Genomic DNA, 16,674 nt, shown 5'->3' on the forward strand with positions numbered 1-16,674 from the left:
CTCGAAAGTATTGTGCCTAAAATCTTTATTCCATACAGCTGATTTGGAAAGCCTGTAGAGTGGTCATGTGAGTACAGCAACAAAATGTCTGAATACCAACTAGCCTTCTAAAACTATAATTTAAATGCATGAGATTCATCTAAACAGCTGAATCAAACATTTAAATGTATGCAGCACTGGCTTTTGTCTATTCATCTGTACAATACAAAGCTAAACTCACACCAGTAGTGGTTGACATGAACTTCTTGTAGCTAAAATATTTATATGGGAAAGTATTTTAAAGTACACTTTCTGCATGTTACATCACTACACTAGTAGGTGGTGTTTGAGTGAGCAAATAATTCACAAACAATTTGTTGAAAAACAAAAAGTCACTGAATCATTCATTCAACCGATTTGTTTTAAAACACTGATTCATTTAGGAACCAAACAAGTTTATGAGTGAGTCACAGAATCATTCATTCAACCGATTTGTTTTAAAACACTGATTCATTTAGGAACCAAACAAGTTTATGAGTGAGTCACTGAATCATTCATTCAACCGATTTGTTTTAAAACACTGATTCATTCAACACCACTAGATGTTCGGTGGATATAAAGTAATAAGCAATAAAGCAATAAGCAAAAATAAGCATAGCAATAATACAAAGTAACAAAATATTGAGTCTTAACTTCTTAATGCAATATTACACTTGCAATTAATCTGAAACTTATTTCTGCTCATCTGCAGCCTGTATATATAAGGCTTACACTACTGTTAAAAAAATTGGGGTCCGTTTAATACTTTTATTGAGCAACGACACATTAAACTGATCAAAAGTGACAGTACTGTCTTCTATTTATTTCATTTATTTACTTTCTATTAAAAATTTTATACAAAAATGTTATGTTTCTACAAAAATATTATGCAGCAAACAAAATGTTTCTTGAGCACCAAATCAGCATCTTGGAATTATTTCTGAAGGATCATGTGACACTGAAGACTGGAGTAATGCCTGCTCAAAATTCAGTTTTGCCATCACAGATATAAATTGCATTTTAAAATATATTTAAATAGAAAACAGTTATTTTAAATTGTAACAATATTTCAACATATTACAGTTTTTACAGTATTTTTTGATTAAATAGATGCAGTCTTGGTGACCGTAAGAGACCTCTTTAAAAAATATTTTTAAAGCCTTACCGACCCCAAACTTTAAAAAAGGTACTCTATGTACCCTCTTTTCATCTCTGTCTTTGTAAAATCATAAAACACCATTCAGGCTGCGAATACTTTATAAGTTTTAGTTGAAGTACATAGCAGTCACTGCTTTAACTGTCATGTCAACTACCACCTGTTGTGATGCAACTCCTGTATAACCTGGTGCATTCGCATTCAAGAGCCCTTTTTTCTTTGCTTTTAAGAATGTTTTGTAAACAATAACTCCTGAAATAGCTGCTTTGTTACTGTTGTGTTAAATCATTGTTTTTCAAACCCCCTACACAGAGTTGATATACTGTACAGTTCTGCATCACAGAGGTGTCAGAAGTTTTCCTCTCGAGTGACACAAAGCAAAGCTCCCAGTTACAACATGGAGCTCAGATCAGACAGAGCGTGCTTGTGCGCTGCTTATCTATCCCAGCAGCCTTTGAGGTGCTGCTGCTCTGAGATCATTCACATGCACTCCTAGTCTGGGAGAAACAGAGATGAGGAAATATGACCACCATTGGAGTGGGAGGAAGATAAACAGAGTGGTACAGACAGCAGACGGGGTGGGGGTCCAAAATCAAAGAAATATGGCAAAACGATGCTCGCTGCATGACTGGGAGGAAAAGAGATTGAGCGAACATCTGAACAGTGTTTTAATGCAAGTTTACACAGCAGACAAAAAAAAAACATGCAGTAGGTCATTTCTTTCTACTTTAAGTCTCACATCTAAAGAAATTAATAGCACTTTTGATAAAAACATGAGCCATATCAAAGGCCATAAATAGATAAGATATATACTGTAAGAGTGGTCTCCATGAGTAATGCTGAGTTCAATAGTTAAGTCTTACCTTGGCGATCTGAACACACCAGTTGAGCAGTAATTGGGAGCCGATGTTGTCTTTGTGCTCATGCACGTAGTCCAGCAGACAGCCGTGGGGCATGAGCTGAGTGACCAGCTGAATGGTGGGGCTCAGACACACACCCAATAACCGCACCAGGTGAGGATGCTCCATGCTGGCCATGATCAGAGCCTCCTGGAGGGAACAAAAACAGGAACTCAGAGCACAGGAAACAATCGATTTCACAGGATGTAAATAAAACACTTTAAACTGTGCTCTTCTTTCAAGTAAACGCATTCAATGAGCTAATTCTCTTAATGGATAATGTGTGTGTGTGTATATATATATATATATATATATATATATATGAAATATTATTGAAATTTAATTGACCTGTTTTCTATTTTAATATATTTTAAAATGTAATTTATTTCTGCGACAAAACAGCTGAATTTGCAGCAGAAGTTACTCTAGTCATTAGTGTCACATGATCCTTCAGATATCTTTCTAATATGCAAATTTGGTGCTTATAAAACAGTACTTCACACGCATGTGTCATGGTACGCTCATGAATGGCGGTGGATGCTAATGTGGAAGAGAATTGTTGAATTGTTTTTTTTTGCACACAAAAAGTATTCTCGTAGCTTCGTAAAAATTACGGTTGAAACGCTAATGTCACCTGGACTATTTTATCGATGTCTTTACTACGTTTCTGGGCCTTGAACGTGTCAGTTGCATTGCTGTCTATGCAGGCACAGAAAGCTCTTGGATTTCATCAAAAACATCTTAATTTTGTGTTCCGAAGATGAACAATTGTCTTATGGGTTTGGAACGAGATGAGGGTGAGCAATTAATGACAGAATTAGCATTTTTGGGTGAACTATCCCTTTAATATTATCAGTGTTGAAAACAGTTGCACTGCTTAATATGTTTGTGGAAACCATGATGCATTTTTCCAGGATTCTTTGATAAATAGAATCAAAAGAACAGCATTTATTTTAAACGGTAATTTTTTGTCTTTGCTGTCACTTTTGGTCAATTTAATGCATCCTTGTTGAATAAAAGTGTTAATTTAAGTGTCTTATATTTACCAAATGACAGGAAGTTTCAATTTCAATTTTCAAAAGTGCCTACATTTACAAACAGAATCAGTGCAGAGTCTGCAGACAATTTATCACAGATTGGTTCTGAAACACTTCTTGTCATGCATGTAAAAACACATACACAGCCATGACGTCCCACTGAGATTCATCTGTGAAACAGCCCCATAGTTACAGTCTGCGAAATGAGAGCAGGATTTATTCACATTGTTTCACAACACTTGCATAAGTTGGAGGATCTACAAGGCAGTCTTATTACCCATAAATCATTAACACTGCACACTTACATGCTGAAAATGACCATCTATTATATTCTGAAAGAGTCATAGGTCTATTTCAGTTACTTTCAGTACAGTACGATCAAGCAATCTAGTAAAAAATTACAAATGTGCGTGAAGCATCTCACTAAACGAGAGCACATTTACGATCCTAATTCCGGTTTAAATTCAACATATTTAACCTGTGGTCCAAACAAAAGATGGCAAAGGGTATAAAAGTATCAGGGACTAAGAAAATACAGAACGTAAAAAATACATATAATTTCCACAAACAGCTAAGGGGATAATTCAAAAATAATATCCAAACCTTGCGCCATAAGGTTATATTATCGCAATAAAAGATGCCTCTGCCATTAATATGATTTCAGGCCTTGGAGGGATCCTCTTACATTTGTTTGAACATTTTAAAAGCTAAAACAGTGTGTAACACACATCCTATATTCGCAAACACACACACAAATCCATTATCTGAGCACTACATAAAATTACACACTTGACAGTTATATAATGAGCATTCACGCTCCTGCTATTCTCCAGCTGCTGAGATGATTGCGTATGCGCACGCTGCTCGCCCAATCAACAGCGGGGGTCAGCGTCTACATGTCTGATCCGCCTTCATGCGCTTCTGTGGTTTGAGCGCAGTATGAGTGGATCTGTTCATCTGCAAACCCCTAAGAATATTCTGAAAGTGAAATGCCCATTAACACTGATGAATTGTGGGAAATACCTTACATGGGGGAGTCATGGAGAGACCACTCTAATGCATGTACATATGCACAGATATCTCACTCAAGACAAACACATGCGGAGCTAAGATCAAAACGGAGCCGCATCTACATGCAAGTGAGCAAACGTGAACATGCTCGCAGAAATAGCCTGTTTTAGATTGCACTCATCATGGGTGTGAAAGTCCTTTGGTAAGTGTTTCATAGTCCTTGCATCATCTAAGAGGATGGGCCAATTTGAGGTTTACATGCATTTTTCCTTTTGAACTACTAAAGAGCTGAATATTCGCTTAGTGGAATTACACAAACTACAGCTGCAAGCCTTGCAACAGAGTGACACTCACATCCATGAACTCTACATTGGCTTTTGGGCCTGTCGCCTCGTTCAAGATCTTTATGGCAACGGGAATCTTCACAGTCTCGCCCTCAGGTACCCAGATGCCCTGAAATCACAAAAAAAGATATTTCTTAGAGGTATTGGGTGGAAATTTACTTGTTATTTTTTACTGAAGAAAATGTGAATGTTCAAGCAAAACTCATTAAAGTGAAGGATTTCTGTTGTGTTTCTAATACATTGCTAAGGTGTTCTTGGTGGCTGTTAGGGTGTTTTGGATGGTTGGCTGTTAATGGTTTAAAAAAGACTATCTTCAAATATCTCCTTCAAAGTAAGTCTATTTGATTTTGTCCACTTGTTTTTGATTTGAAGTGCACTACAGATCAAAAGTTTGGGGTTGGTAAGATTGTTTTTAATGATTCTGAAAGAAGTTTCTAATGCTAACCAAGGCTGCATTTATCAGGGTTATTATTTATCAGGGTAACCAAAAAAGAAAAATTATTATTTTTATTAAATCGGGAAAAAAGTTCACAAAAAAAAAAACAAAAAAACAAAAACCTTTATTTCAGCTAGTTGCCAAAGCACAATTTCTCATTTTAATTTAGTTTAACTTGATGCACTAAAACATAAAAAAAAAATAATAATAAAAAAAACATGTTTTTTACATTTATTTGATAGATACAGCAGTATTGTGAAATATCATTACCATTAAAATATTCATTTTTTCATGTTTTAAAATTAAATTTTATTCTTTTGATGGTAGTTTTTTTTGTGTCACTGTAAAAAAATAGTTTACTGTCACTTTTGATCAATTTAATGCATACTTTAATGCATACTTGCTAAACAGAAGTATTAATTTCCAACCAATAAACAAATAAATAAATCTTACTGAAACCAAACTTTTGAATGATAATGTTTCATGTCAATGTGTGCAAAAATTCAATAGCTAGCGTTAAGAATTTTGATAAACCCCAAGAAATACAGGAGCAACTGTAACTATGCTGTCCTTAGCAAAATATATGGGCTGCACAAATCTTTCTTAAGTTCCCTCTGTCTCTGTGCTTTGATGTCATTTACCTTGTAAACGGTGCCGAAGGCCCCGGCTCCCAGGATCTTCACCCTTTTCAGCTCGGTCTCTTTCAGAATGCGCAATTGGGCTTGATTCGGGGCCGCACCGCTGGGCGTCAGAGGCTCCACCAACTGAGACACACAAAGCAAAGGAAGGGAGACGCCGTCAGAGATGCTACAATCAATCTGGGTAATCAGTGAACGTTCGGCCCTAACTCAAATAAATTGAAGAGCACAGACCATAGTGTATGAATTCCCTGTAATTTATTTAGTCTTTCTGTGCTATTATGTAGCGCATATCAGAGTTTGGGAGTTCAATCAATGCATAAAAACCCCTGGCGATAAAGGAACTATTGAAATGCGACGAGAGAGAGGGGGACAGAGATAAGAGGAAAAAGCAAAGAGAGAAGATACAGGAAAGAAAGGCAGAAAGAAAGGAGGTTAACCTGATAAAAATATGAACGGAGAGTGTGTAGGAGAGAGATTGGGAAGCATAAGAGAGAATGAGAGATAGAGAGAGAGCGTAAATCAGCCGTTCTATCGACCCTTTGCGGCGTCCCCCGGCTCATCACAGCCGCCTGATTAAAAAACAATAGCGCTTCTTCATTTAAATGGAATTGTAAATCAGGAGCCCGGACACAGAAGGCAGAGGAGAGCCAGGGGAGGATGAGCTGTGATCCGGGGGAGCTGTCCGCTGCAGACGGTGCTGAAACACAGATCAGGAACTGTCCGTGGTGCTGAAACCTTGGCAGCATTGTAGTGCTCCAACGTAATATGATTTTATAGTGATGGAAACACCCTATTCTGGTGAAAATGGAGATTTGGGACATTCAAGACCATATGGGTTATTGGCATACATGATGTCCATTTTCACACACATGTGCTTCCTTAAGTGGCATGCGTGGGTCTGCTCCAGATTATTCTTTGGAGTGTCTGAGGAGAGCGTTATACTCTCCATTCAAAGCCTGAGGCCATACGGATATATGCATGCATGAAGAGGAGGGGTCAGAACCTTCGGGCACAGGAACGCGGGATCCTTGCGCAACCTTATGAACCCTCCACCCACACAGTGATATGAAAAATAAATATCAAGATATCAAGAGGATGGATAGAAAGAGAATGAGTAAACAAAAAGGAAAGACAGTAAGCATTAAGAGGGAAAAAAAGCCATAAGTGAGGCCATCATCACACTATCAAGGACACAATTTTTCATTAATGTTTATTTAATTAACATACACAATCACTTTAAAAAAGGTCCAAAGAGATGCTATTATCCCAATATGAAAAATAAACTACGTATTAGGAGGATGGATAGAAAGAGAAAGTGTAAATAAAAAGGAAAGACAGTAAGTGTGTTTTCAGGCCCAATGGAATTGTCTGAGAGAAGAGTCTTTAGGAGTCTTTTTGTCTGTTTTCTGAATCCAAGATTGAACAAAAAAATAGTAAAAGAAGATGGACTGTGTCTAACCTCAGTCTCCAAGAAGCGTCTCAAGGCTCTCTTCTTCTTGATGCTCTTCCTCCTCACTGATATGGCAACACTCAGGCCCACGATAATCACCACAAACAATCCTCCAATAACCCCAGCTGCAATGAGGGGAGTCCTGAGGGAAACACATGGGAGAAAACAAACATTAGCCATAAGCAATAACAATAAAGTACTAGGTAATTGGTCCCATAACACATAAACCAGTGCTTCGTAACTAGTTCTGCGTCATGACCAAGATATGTTAATATCAGACTTCCTTAAAATTAAACACGGGAATGTATAAATAAATACAAAAACATGAATGTATTTATGTAATTATTTACAAAAGTTTAATGTTTTTGAAAGAAATATCTTATGGTCACCAAGGCATAATATCTAGTGAAAACAGTAATATTATTGCAATTTAAAAGAACAGTATTTTAATATATTTTAAAATGTGTTTGTGCAATCACAAGGCTGAATTTATAGCAGCCATTACTCCAGTCTTCAGTATCACATGATCCTTCAGAAATCATTTTAATTATTCTAATAAACATTCAAATAGAAAACTGGTACTTAAATTGTATTAATATTCCATTAACATTCCAATTTTTTAACCAGTGCATTTATTTATTTATTATTTGTTTGTTTACTAAATTGAACATATTCAGAAAAACTCAACAGTCAACAGACTTGTCTGTATAGTTGAGAGCCACTGACATACATACTATAGGAGAACAAAAGAACAGAACAGATCAGTAGAGAAAGCCAGTCAGAGAAGGGGGCTGAGAATTGCCAATATCCCACAAATGAGCAGGAACCTGAACAAAGCCTGCCTCTCAGACAGAAAAGAGATATTTGGGTGGATGCGCCTGCAAAAAGCCTTCCCAACTGCTGTCATCTTGCATCAGCCTTCTCTGGGCTGTACTTTGAGCTTTCAGTTTGAATCTCTATCAGAAAGTGTCCCCTTAGCATTAATGAAAGGCCTAATTCAGTTAGCATGGAAGAAGGCAGCACTAAATCAGCACCGACTGCATACAATACAAAGCTCATGCTGTCCTATCACAGGCCTTTCATTAAGATCCAACTCTTCAGACTGCCAATCTTACTTTCTAATTGTCTCTGCACCTCTTTATCCTTATTTCTAACATCACATAGATATAGAGTCAGAAGGATGGGACAAAAAATTGTCCCAGGCCCCAAGTATAAAGTCTTCTTTTTAGTTTTTCAGAAAAAAAAAAGAAGAAGATGTAAGCTGTATACACACAGAACGTGCTTATGTTCCAACCGTGCTATTTTTTAATTATTTGTCTAGATAAACACACATTAGATGGGCATCTTTGGCATTTTACATCTCAAAGTTGGATCCAACACTGCATTTTTTTTAAAATATCACATTAAATACAAAATAACTACGTTTTTATGCAGACACAATGTTTCTGATTGCCTAGACAAGTGCAGACTGGCCTAATTTTTTTTATTTTTTTTGCTTTTGCACTTTACAGAATAATAATTTCTCAAGGCACTTATTTCAGTGATATCTGACAGGTTGTAGGACATGTTTTATTCAATAAAACAAATCCCTTACAGCACATTTAATATCTTAATTACGGCAGACTGGCAACAAGCCTGGGCTTAAAATGCATCTTGGGACCATTCCGTTTTATTCTATTCTGTTGTGCTTGTCCAGTTGCTTCCTGTGAGTATAGCTCTGTAAGGAAGGGTTTAGTGCCTTCAAATTAGGTGTTTGTGTTAGGTCATCCCTTCTGTATAAATTTAGAACTGTAAGTTTGTAGAATAGAAATGAAATCCCACCCAATAAGGCGAGGACAGTGAAGCATTGCCCAGGCATGATGAGCGATAGACTGCTAGATTATCTCTGGGTGAGATGAGAATCTCTCCCATTAATTCGATATTGATCTGCAGTCACAATACAAAGCTTATGAGCCACGGAGACCATAGCCAAGTGCATACCATCACCCTCCGAAGCCTGTGCGAGTGTATAGATCCCACATGCGTGAGGGAGCTTCTCTCGCACTGACAATGAGCAGGCAATTATGTTGATGCTGCATTGCTGTCAGCACGTAGCGTGGCACTGCCGTATATTGCAGGGGAAGGAGGACAGGATGTCTGACATCTTGTTTTATGTAACCTGCCATGTCTTTTCCAAATGTGCAAGAGAGAGTCTGGAGAGAAACACTTAGAATACACATTACAGAGAGCTTAAACTGGGATCTTTGAAAGTCTGGTGGAGATTCTGATGTCCTAGACAAGATAAGACACAACCCACCCATCCTACTTATGTGGAATTGTATTATATTAGAAGAAAAAGAATACATACATAATTTAATAATGTGATATAATCTATCTATCTATCTATCTATCTATCTATTAAAAATATTATATATTTATAACATTTTAAATAAGATATAAACAATATACAACCATTCAAAAGTGTGATGTTTGTGAGTTTTTTTAAATTTTTTAAATTTTTTTTAAAGAAATTAATACTTTTATTCCGCAAGGATTGACTATACTGATTAAAAGAGAGAGTTAAGACATTTAAAATTTCTATTTCAAATAAATGCTGTTATTGTGAACCTTCTGTTCATCAAAAAAATCCTGAAAAAGGTATCACTGTTTTCGCAAAAATATTAGCCAACACAACTTATTTCAACATCGATAATAATTAGGAATGATTCTTAAGTACCAAATCAGCATATTAGAATGACTTCTGAAGGATCATGTGACACGGAAGATTGAAGTTATGGCTGCTGAAAATTCAGCTATGCCATCACAGAATTAATTACATTTTAAAATGTATCAAAACAGAAAAACAGTTGTGTAAAATTGCAATAATATTTCATAATATCACTGTATTTTTGATCAAATCAATGCAGACATCGCCAACATAAGAGACTTCTGAATGAAAATGCATGTCGACAATGTATGTCTTTTGTGACAGTACATAGAAGTAGATAGAAGTAGTAATATATATATACATATACAGTGGGTACGGAAAGTATTCAGACCCCCTTAAATTTTTCACTCTTTGTTATATTGCAGCCATTTGCTAAAATCATTTAAGTTAATTTTTTTTCCTCATTAATGTACACACAGCACCCCATACACAATTAAAATAAGAAATCATAAATGAAATATACTTTCAATGTATGGATAAATATACAAATATCTTTAAATGGTCACTCATGCTTTTTGTTGTAAAGACATCATCTTTATCTGACTCTACAGGCTGTTGTGAATGTTGGCTATCACTCGCCTCTTACCTAGTCCACACTAGATGTTCACCTCTCTCCTGAGCTTGTTTGGTCTCCAAGGATAGCACTGTGTTTTATCAGGATTACTCCCTGCAGCCTTTACTCTGATAGTCTGTCCAAACAAGCAGCATACACTCTTGTTCTATAACACACTATTATGACAGAACAGAACTATGTGTATGTGTGTAAGAGAGAAATCGAATAGTCTTCATATAAGGCCTGGTCCACATTACAGCTTATTCTGGCCAAAAATCATCATTAGAAGTGTTCAATGAAGAACGTCTAAACAAGACTAAATATCCCAGTGGACATAAACGTATGTGCCCTGTCTGCAAGCATCTAAAGAGAGACAATCAGACTGAAGCTTGTGAGAAGCTTTTGCCCTAGTTGTTTTCAATATGCATCAAGTAGTCCGTGAACCATTTGTGGTTGTGACGTCTGAGGCAGAGACAAATGATTTCTAGCTTCGGCTTCTCTGCCCTGCCAGGACTGTGTGTAACATAATGGCAGATCTGAAACAGCAAACGCATTTGCTCTGAGCAGTTAATGGTATTTTGTTCCAGCTCTCCCATGAGAGCAAAAGAAAGTGATATCAATTTATCAAATATGCCATGAAGCAAATGTGTGCGCAAACACACGCGCAGGCCTCACAGCAGCACATTAATCACAGAACTGTGGCCTGGTCATTATATAACGTTCCTTTTCCCCATCTCGCATTCTTGTGCTAAAGCAGAGCTGTATGTTGAAAGGCAGCTGGTGTTAAAACAATGAGCCATGTGTGTTAATGATGTCATCAGCGCAGGAATGAGCCAATCAGATGCAGCTGGGGTTGACAAACCAAGAGCGTTGTACTGTACAGTGGGAAACTACTAGTGAAATTCTTCTATTTTGTGTGCTTTTCTCATTCAATATAACAATGTTTGAATGAAAACTTGATCAAAATCACAAATTTGCTTTTTAAGTGAGTTACCTAAAAATTTAAATAAAAAAATTAAAACATTAAATTAGCTATTAAATATTAAAATTACAATTATTTCTATCAGTGCTTTTCTTTGCAACTTTTGAAAATTTTAATTTAAAAAAAAAAATTTTTTTCAGAGATTTCCAATGTAGTCTTAGACATTTGCTTGTGTATAGAAGCCTTGCAACTAAATTTCTGCTATGACATAACTGTGTGTGGTGTCAAGGATCTCCAGACACAGTGATTCTCTATTGATGCCAGTGTGACTAGAATCAAGTGCTGGACATTGGGCAGAACACCAAAATAGATGCCATGAATAAATGATGGCTTAAGGGAGGCCAAGCGAGACAGAAAATAAAGATGAGAGAGAAACTGGTGCCAAGATTTTGACCTTGTAAACCTTCTGACAGTAGAAGTCACTGTGTATGTGTAGTATATGTGTGTGTGTGTGAAAGTAGTGCTGCTACAGGACATAATTGCTGTTCGAGTTTAGACTTGTAGTATGTAAAATTAAAATTATTTTATATTAAAAATGCGTGTTACTGGAGTCGCGGGTGACACTAGTTCGAGTCCCGACTCCTGATTCTTTCCTGGTTATGCACCCCTCTCTACCCAACCAATGTTTATTTTCTGTTCTCTTATTGTCCTGTCCATTAAAGGTGAAAAACACTCAAATATGTATAAAAATGTGTGTACCTGTCCATCATGCCAATGCAGTCTTGCAGACGAGGTCCTGTTAATGTAACGCGTCAGTAACGTATAGAGACCTCGGCTTGTAACTGTACTCTAATTACTATTTTGAAAATTATAACGCGTTAAATTACTCCATTACTAAAAAAGTAAACAAATTACAGTAACGCGTTACTAAGTAATGCGTTACTGCCCAACACTGGTTATAAATTATTTAACTTGACTCTAACAGAAAACCTTCTGCATTTTTTCCATTTTAAAACATTTGTATTTTTTTTAATGTACATTTTATACCATTTATACAAATGAGGATGTTCCAAAAAGGACCACTTCTAGGTACAAATTTGTCCCCAACATATGGTTTGGTACATACATACACAGATACACACACATACACACATATATAAATAGACAGATACAAATATATATGTATAAAGTATTATATTTTAAAAGTATCCATATTTATATATCTGTATGTAACTATTTATACCTGTACATGTATGGTCTTTATAGCAATACAAGTGCTGCACTTAGAACATTTATTTAATAAAATATTTAAAAAAACAAAATAAAAATAAAAAAAATTCATGCAATGTCTCCAATGAACTTTTTTGATATTTACACATGAATTACTGTATCAGGGTCTTAAACTAAGAATCAATTAATTGAAAAAGACAGTTTGAAAATATTCTTAAAAACAAATCATACAGCATCTAACAGCAACATTCTTCCTATTGAAGTTTAAATCAGAGATGCTGTTTACATCAAAGTCCTCCATCTAAACCCTCTCATACTCGCAAGACGAATAAAGATTGTCAATCTAATCAAATGAATATCTTTAGGCAACTTAACGATCAAATAAAAATACATTAAAATCATCTCAATCCTCCTTAATTTTATATTGCCACAATTCATCACTAATCTATCAGTGCTAGGCCTATTTTAATAACCCTGTCTCTTCTGTCTTTTCCTTGACGTCTGAGTTCCTGCCCTTCCATCCTGATGCTCACAGCTTTGTCGGTTTGTCAGCTCGCCTCTATCGTTTCAAAGCTCAACGTCACTAATCATCCCTGGCTGACAGAGATCCCAGATACAACAGTCAGCAGTTGAGGGCTTTCATGTGACACAGGAAGGCAGAAAAGTGAATCCGTGACTCAGTGTGAAGATTCCTTGAGCGGATAATGTTTTTCTGCAGGAAATCTGAGCCGTCTCTCATGTAACCCCAAGGGGCTGAGGTTAAGTTGCAGGTGCCCAGCCGGATAAATTCGGAGAGCTTGATGGGTATCATTTAGACTAAAGTTGGATGGCAGAGACGCAGCAAGGGCAAACTCCTTCCTCTAAAATTAATGATGCTTTATGCACAGCCAGCTCCGAGGACACAAATGCTGTAAAAAAGGGTCAGTGCACTGACAAATAGGCTATGCGAACTTCCTGAGGCTAGAACTGACGTGGCAAACAAGCACAGGAAGTAGCTGGACCGCTACAGATATATTTCCCACACACACATTCACAAATTGCAAACATTTAACAAACACTTTCATACCCCTGGGTACAGTTGACATGGCAGGGGTGACACTCATTGTTGGCCTCAGCATATTTGAAGATGAAGCTGTTTGCTCCCTGTAGGCCATCAGGGCATTTCTCCACACAGTTGGGTCCGTCTTTAAAGTGAAGACATTTAACACAGTGATCAGGACCCTGCAAGAGAGAAAGAGAAAGAACAGAAAAGAGACACATAAAATACCAGCAACTACGGATAATAACCATCCCTCACCACACACACAATGACCATAACAATCAGCCGGCGCAGGATTTATAGCAGTAATATGGAGAGAGGAGGCCGAAGAGAGGGAATGTTAGCTTGGATATCAATATGAGCACCCTTAGAGTCATCCAAGCACCTCATCAACCAGAAAGACAAATAACGCTTCCTGGACAATAGGAAGAGATGCTCTGTATTGTTCTATTAACGCACACGGCACCCACGTAACCTTGAGCAACATCTGTATGCGAGTGTATCTGTCTGTGCTCATTGAGACCGAGGCAGATATGTGTTTCTTTATGAGCCAATCTCTTGTGAGAGATGAATAAATGCCTTGCAGCAATTACAGCTGCTCTTCATTTCACGCTGTAAACCGCCTCTGATGCAATAAAACGGCAGACGGCACCCAGACGCGGCCGTGAGAGACAGGCAGCACGCAACAGACACCGCTTCAGGTCCACCAACCTACAGTTTTCCATCAGTATTAAAAGGCATACACTACTGTTCAAATTTTTGGTGTCAGATTTTTCTTTTTTAAAGAAATGAATACTTAAATTTGTAAAGAAGCATTAAAGTGACAGTGAAGACATTTATAATGTTACAAAAGATTTCTATCTAAAATAAATGCTGCTCTTTTGAACTTTCGATTCATCAAAGATTTCTAAAAAATTTATCATTATTGCCCCCCAAAATTAAGCAGCATCATAAGAATATTAAATAAATAAATGTTTTTTTAATTGCATTTTAAAATATATTACATCGTATATTAATATTAATTGTAATCATATTTCACAATATTATTGTTTTTACTGTATTTTTATTTTAAAAAGCCTGCTGAGCATAAAAGACTTAAAAAAAAAAAATCTTACAGGCCTCAAACTTTTGAACGGTAGTATAGGTGGAAATAAAAAATAGACATTAACTAAAAATAAAATAAAGTAAAATAAAATAAAATAAATAAAATGGTTACACTTTAGTGTCCTTGTTACAGTGTAATTATACATTTAATTACTGAGTAATATCAATTAACAACATGTATTTACTATAGGGTTAAGTTTAGGATTAGGGTTTGGTTTAAGGTTATTGCATGTAATTATGCATAATTTTGTGCTAATACTATAGTAATTACATGTAACGTGTAACAAGGACACTAATATTAATAAAACATATTTTATTTACAATATTAAAAAAACTATAACAGTAAATACTTAAAAAACACTGGTCCTGAACAATACGTTCACTGTATAGCCCAGGGGTGCCCAAACTCGGTCCTGGAGGGCCGGTGTCCTGCAGAGTTTAGCTCCAACCCCAATTAGACACACCTGAACCAGCTAATCAAGCTCTTACTAGGCATACTAAAAACTTCCCACCAGGTGTGTTGAGGCAAGTTGGAGCTAAACTCTGCAGGACACAGGCCCTCCAGGACCGAGTTTGGGCACTCCTGGTATAGACAATAAAAAGATATTTTACAAAATATCTTCTTTTTAAAAGTCATACATATTTGGAACAACATAAGAATGATGACAGAAATGTTATTTTTGGGTGAACTATCTTCATCATTTCTCATCCACTGTCTACTATTGCTATTAAGTGGCTAAAAACAAAACAAATGAATAAACATTCTACCACAACTAGGGCAAACCTCTGATGACTAGAATGCTGCTCTATTCAGCAATGCATTATTCATTTTAGATATTAATAAATCTATTGCATTTATTCTACCTTCAAGTCTTATCAAAACGATTGTACTTATGAGAATAGCATGCATGAACATCACCAGAATGTCGTAATTACCAGTGGGGAAACTCTGGATATTCATTGAGTTTGGGGGCATGTTAATTAAAGAATCCTGGCAGAAGCAAATTAGCATTGGTCATAATTAAGTTTAAATTGCGAATGTTGACTGAACAATTTGGTTTGCATGCACTGCACACTGCTTTAAAGATTCCCCAAAAATACTACTCATTTAGCTGGTTTGTGAGATGACAGGCTTGGCTACAGAACTACATTTCCCATCATTCTCTGAGAGAGCACAAGAAAATAAAACACATAAAGCATTAATTAAACACCTAATGTGCACCATTTTGTTATATTAGCTCTGAAAAAAAGCATACTGTACTTCTTGGTAAGTAAAAATGAGGAAAGTAAATACGATGGCCCAGCGCGTCAATTTGATTCTGACATTGAGAGTGCCAAAATCATGCGTAGCGTGGCACATATATAAAGGTGAAAGTAAAACTACTCCAAGGCGAGGTTAGCTAGAAAGCATAATCACTTTCTCTGTTAATTGGGCTGCTTCTCCAGACACCTGCTGCACACAAATCTCCATTTCCTCTCCACGCACAAAACACTGTTTGTTGGTGTTGTTTAATTATGCCTTTGTGAAACAGATGTTGCTGATTGTTTCACAGGTAGATTAGAACACTCAGCAGTTAATCTGTGCTAATAACAACAAACATTTTAACAGCGTAGCTAAGCTTGGCCTACACCTGAGAGGCCTATGGTTGTGTATGTGTGTTAAAAATCCTTACTGGAAAAAGTCAGTTCATTTGGTGATCACTTTTCCTTGTATATTTTCTCTCTTGGTGTATTTTAGGACAATGTGTAGATATTTTTTTTATATTAAGTTAAGCATCATTCTCCCTCAAATTAAAGTAACTTTCTGGATGTTAAAGGGGTCATATGATGCGATTTCAAGTTTTCCTTTCTCTTTGGAGTGTTACAAGCTGATTGTGCATAGATAAGATCCCTGAAGTTGCAAAGACTAAAGTCTCAAAACCAAAGAGATATTCTTTATCAAAGTTAAGACTCTGCCACGCCCCCCTAAAACGGCTAATAGAAATCTTTGCTAAATTAGTTTAATTATTTGTGTTGGTTGGCTGGTGGCACATTGACTGAACCACTTCAGAAATTAATAGATAACAGGCTGTGATCAAGCTAAATCTGCATGAAAGAGAGAATGTGTCATTAACACATTTCTAGACA

At 36.5% G+C, this 16,674-nt stretch overlaps 1 protein-coding gene across 1 annotated transcript in view; it reads right to left on the minus strand.

Annotated features, from left to right (window-relative positions):
* The window catches only part of LOC107741926 (receptor tyrosine-protein kinase erbB-4-like), a 375,191-nt gene that overhangs the window by 66,488 nt on the left and 292,029 nt on the right, over positions 1-16,674 (minus strand). The window contains exons 15-20 of the mRNA XM_016554742.1: positions 13,469-13,625; positions 11,934-11,985; positions 7,002-7,134; positions 5,543-5,665; positions 4,476-4,574; positions 2,038-2,223 (exon numbers count right to left, since the gene is read on the minus strand). Of these exons, the coding sequence (XP_016410228.1) occupies positions 2,038-2,223; positions 4,476-4,574; positions 5,543-5,665; positions 7,002-7,134; positions 11,934-11,985; positions 13,469-13,625 (750 nt within the window). The remainder of the gene's footprint in view (positions 1-2,037; positions 2,224-4,475; positions 4,575-5,542; positions 5,666-7,001; positions 7,135-11,933; positions 11,986-13,468; positions 13,626-16,674) is intronic.

Source organism: Sinocyclocheilus rhinocerous, unplaced genomic scaffold (assembly GCF_001515625.1).
Source record: "Sinocyclocheilus rhinocerous isolate Xijiao unplaced genomic scaffold, SAMN03320098_v1.1 scaffold226, whole genome shotgun sequence".
NCBI lineage: Eukaryota > Metazoa > Chordata > Actinopteri > Cypriniformes > Cyprinidae > Sinocyclocheilus > Sinocyclocheilus rhinocerous.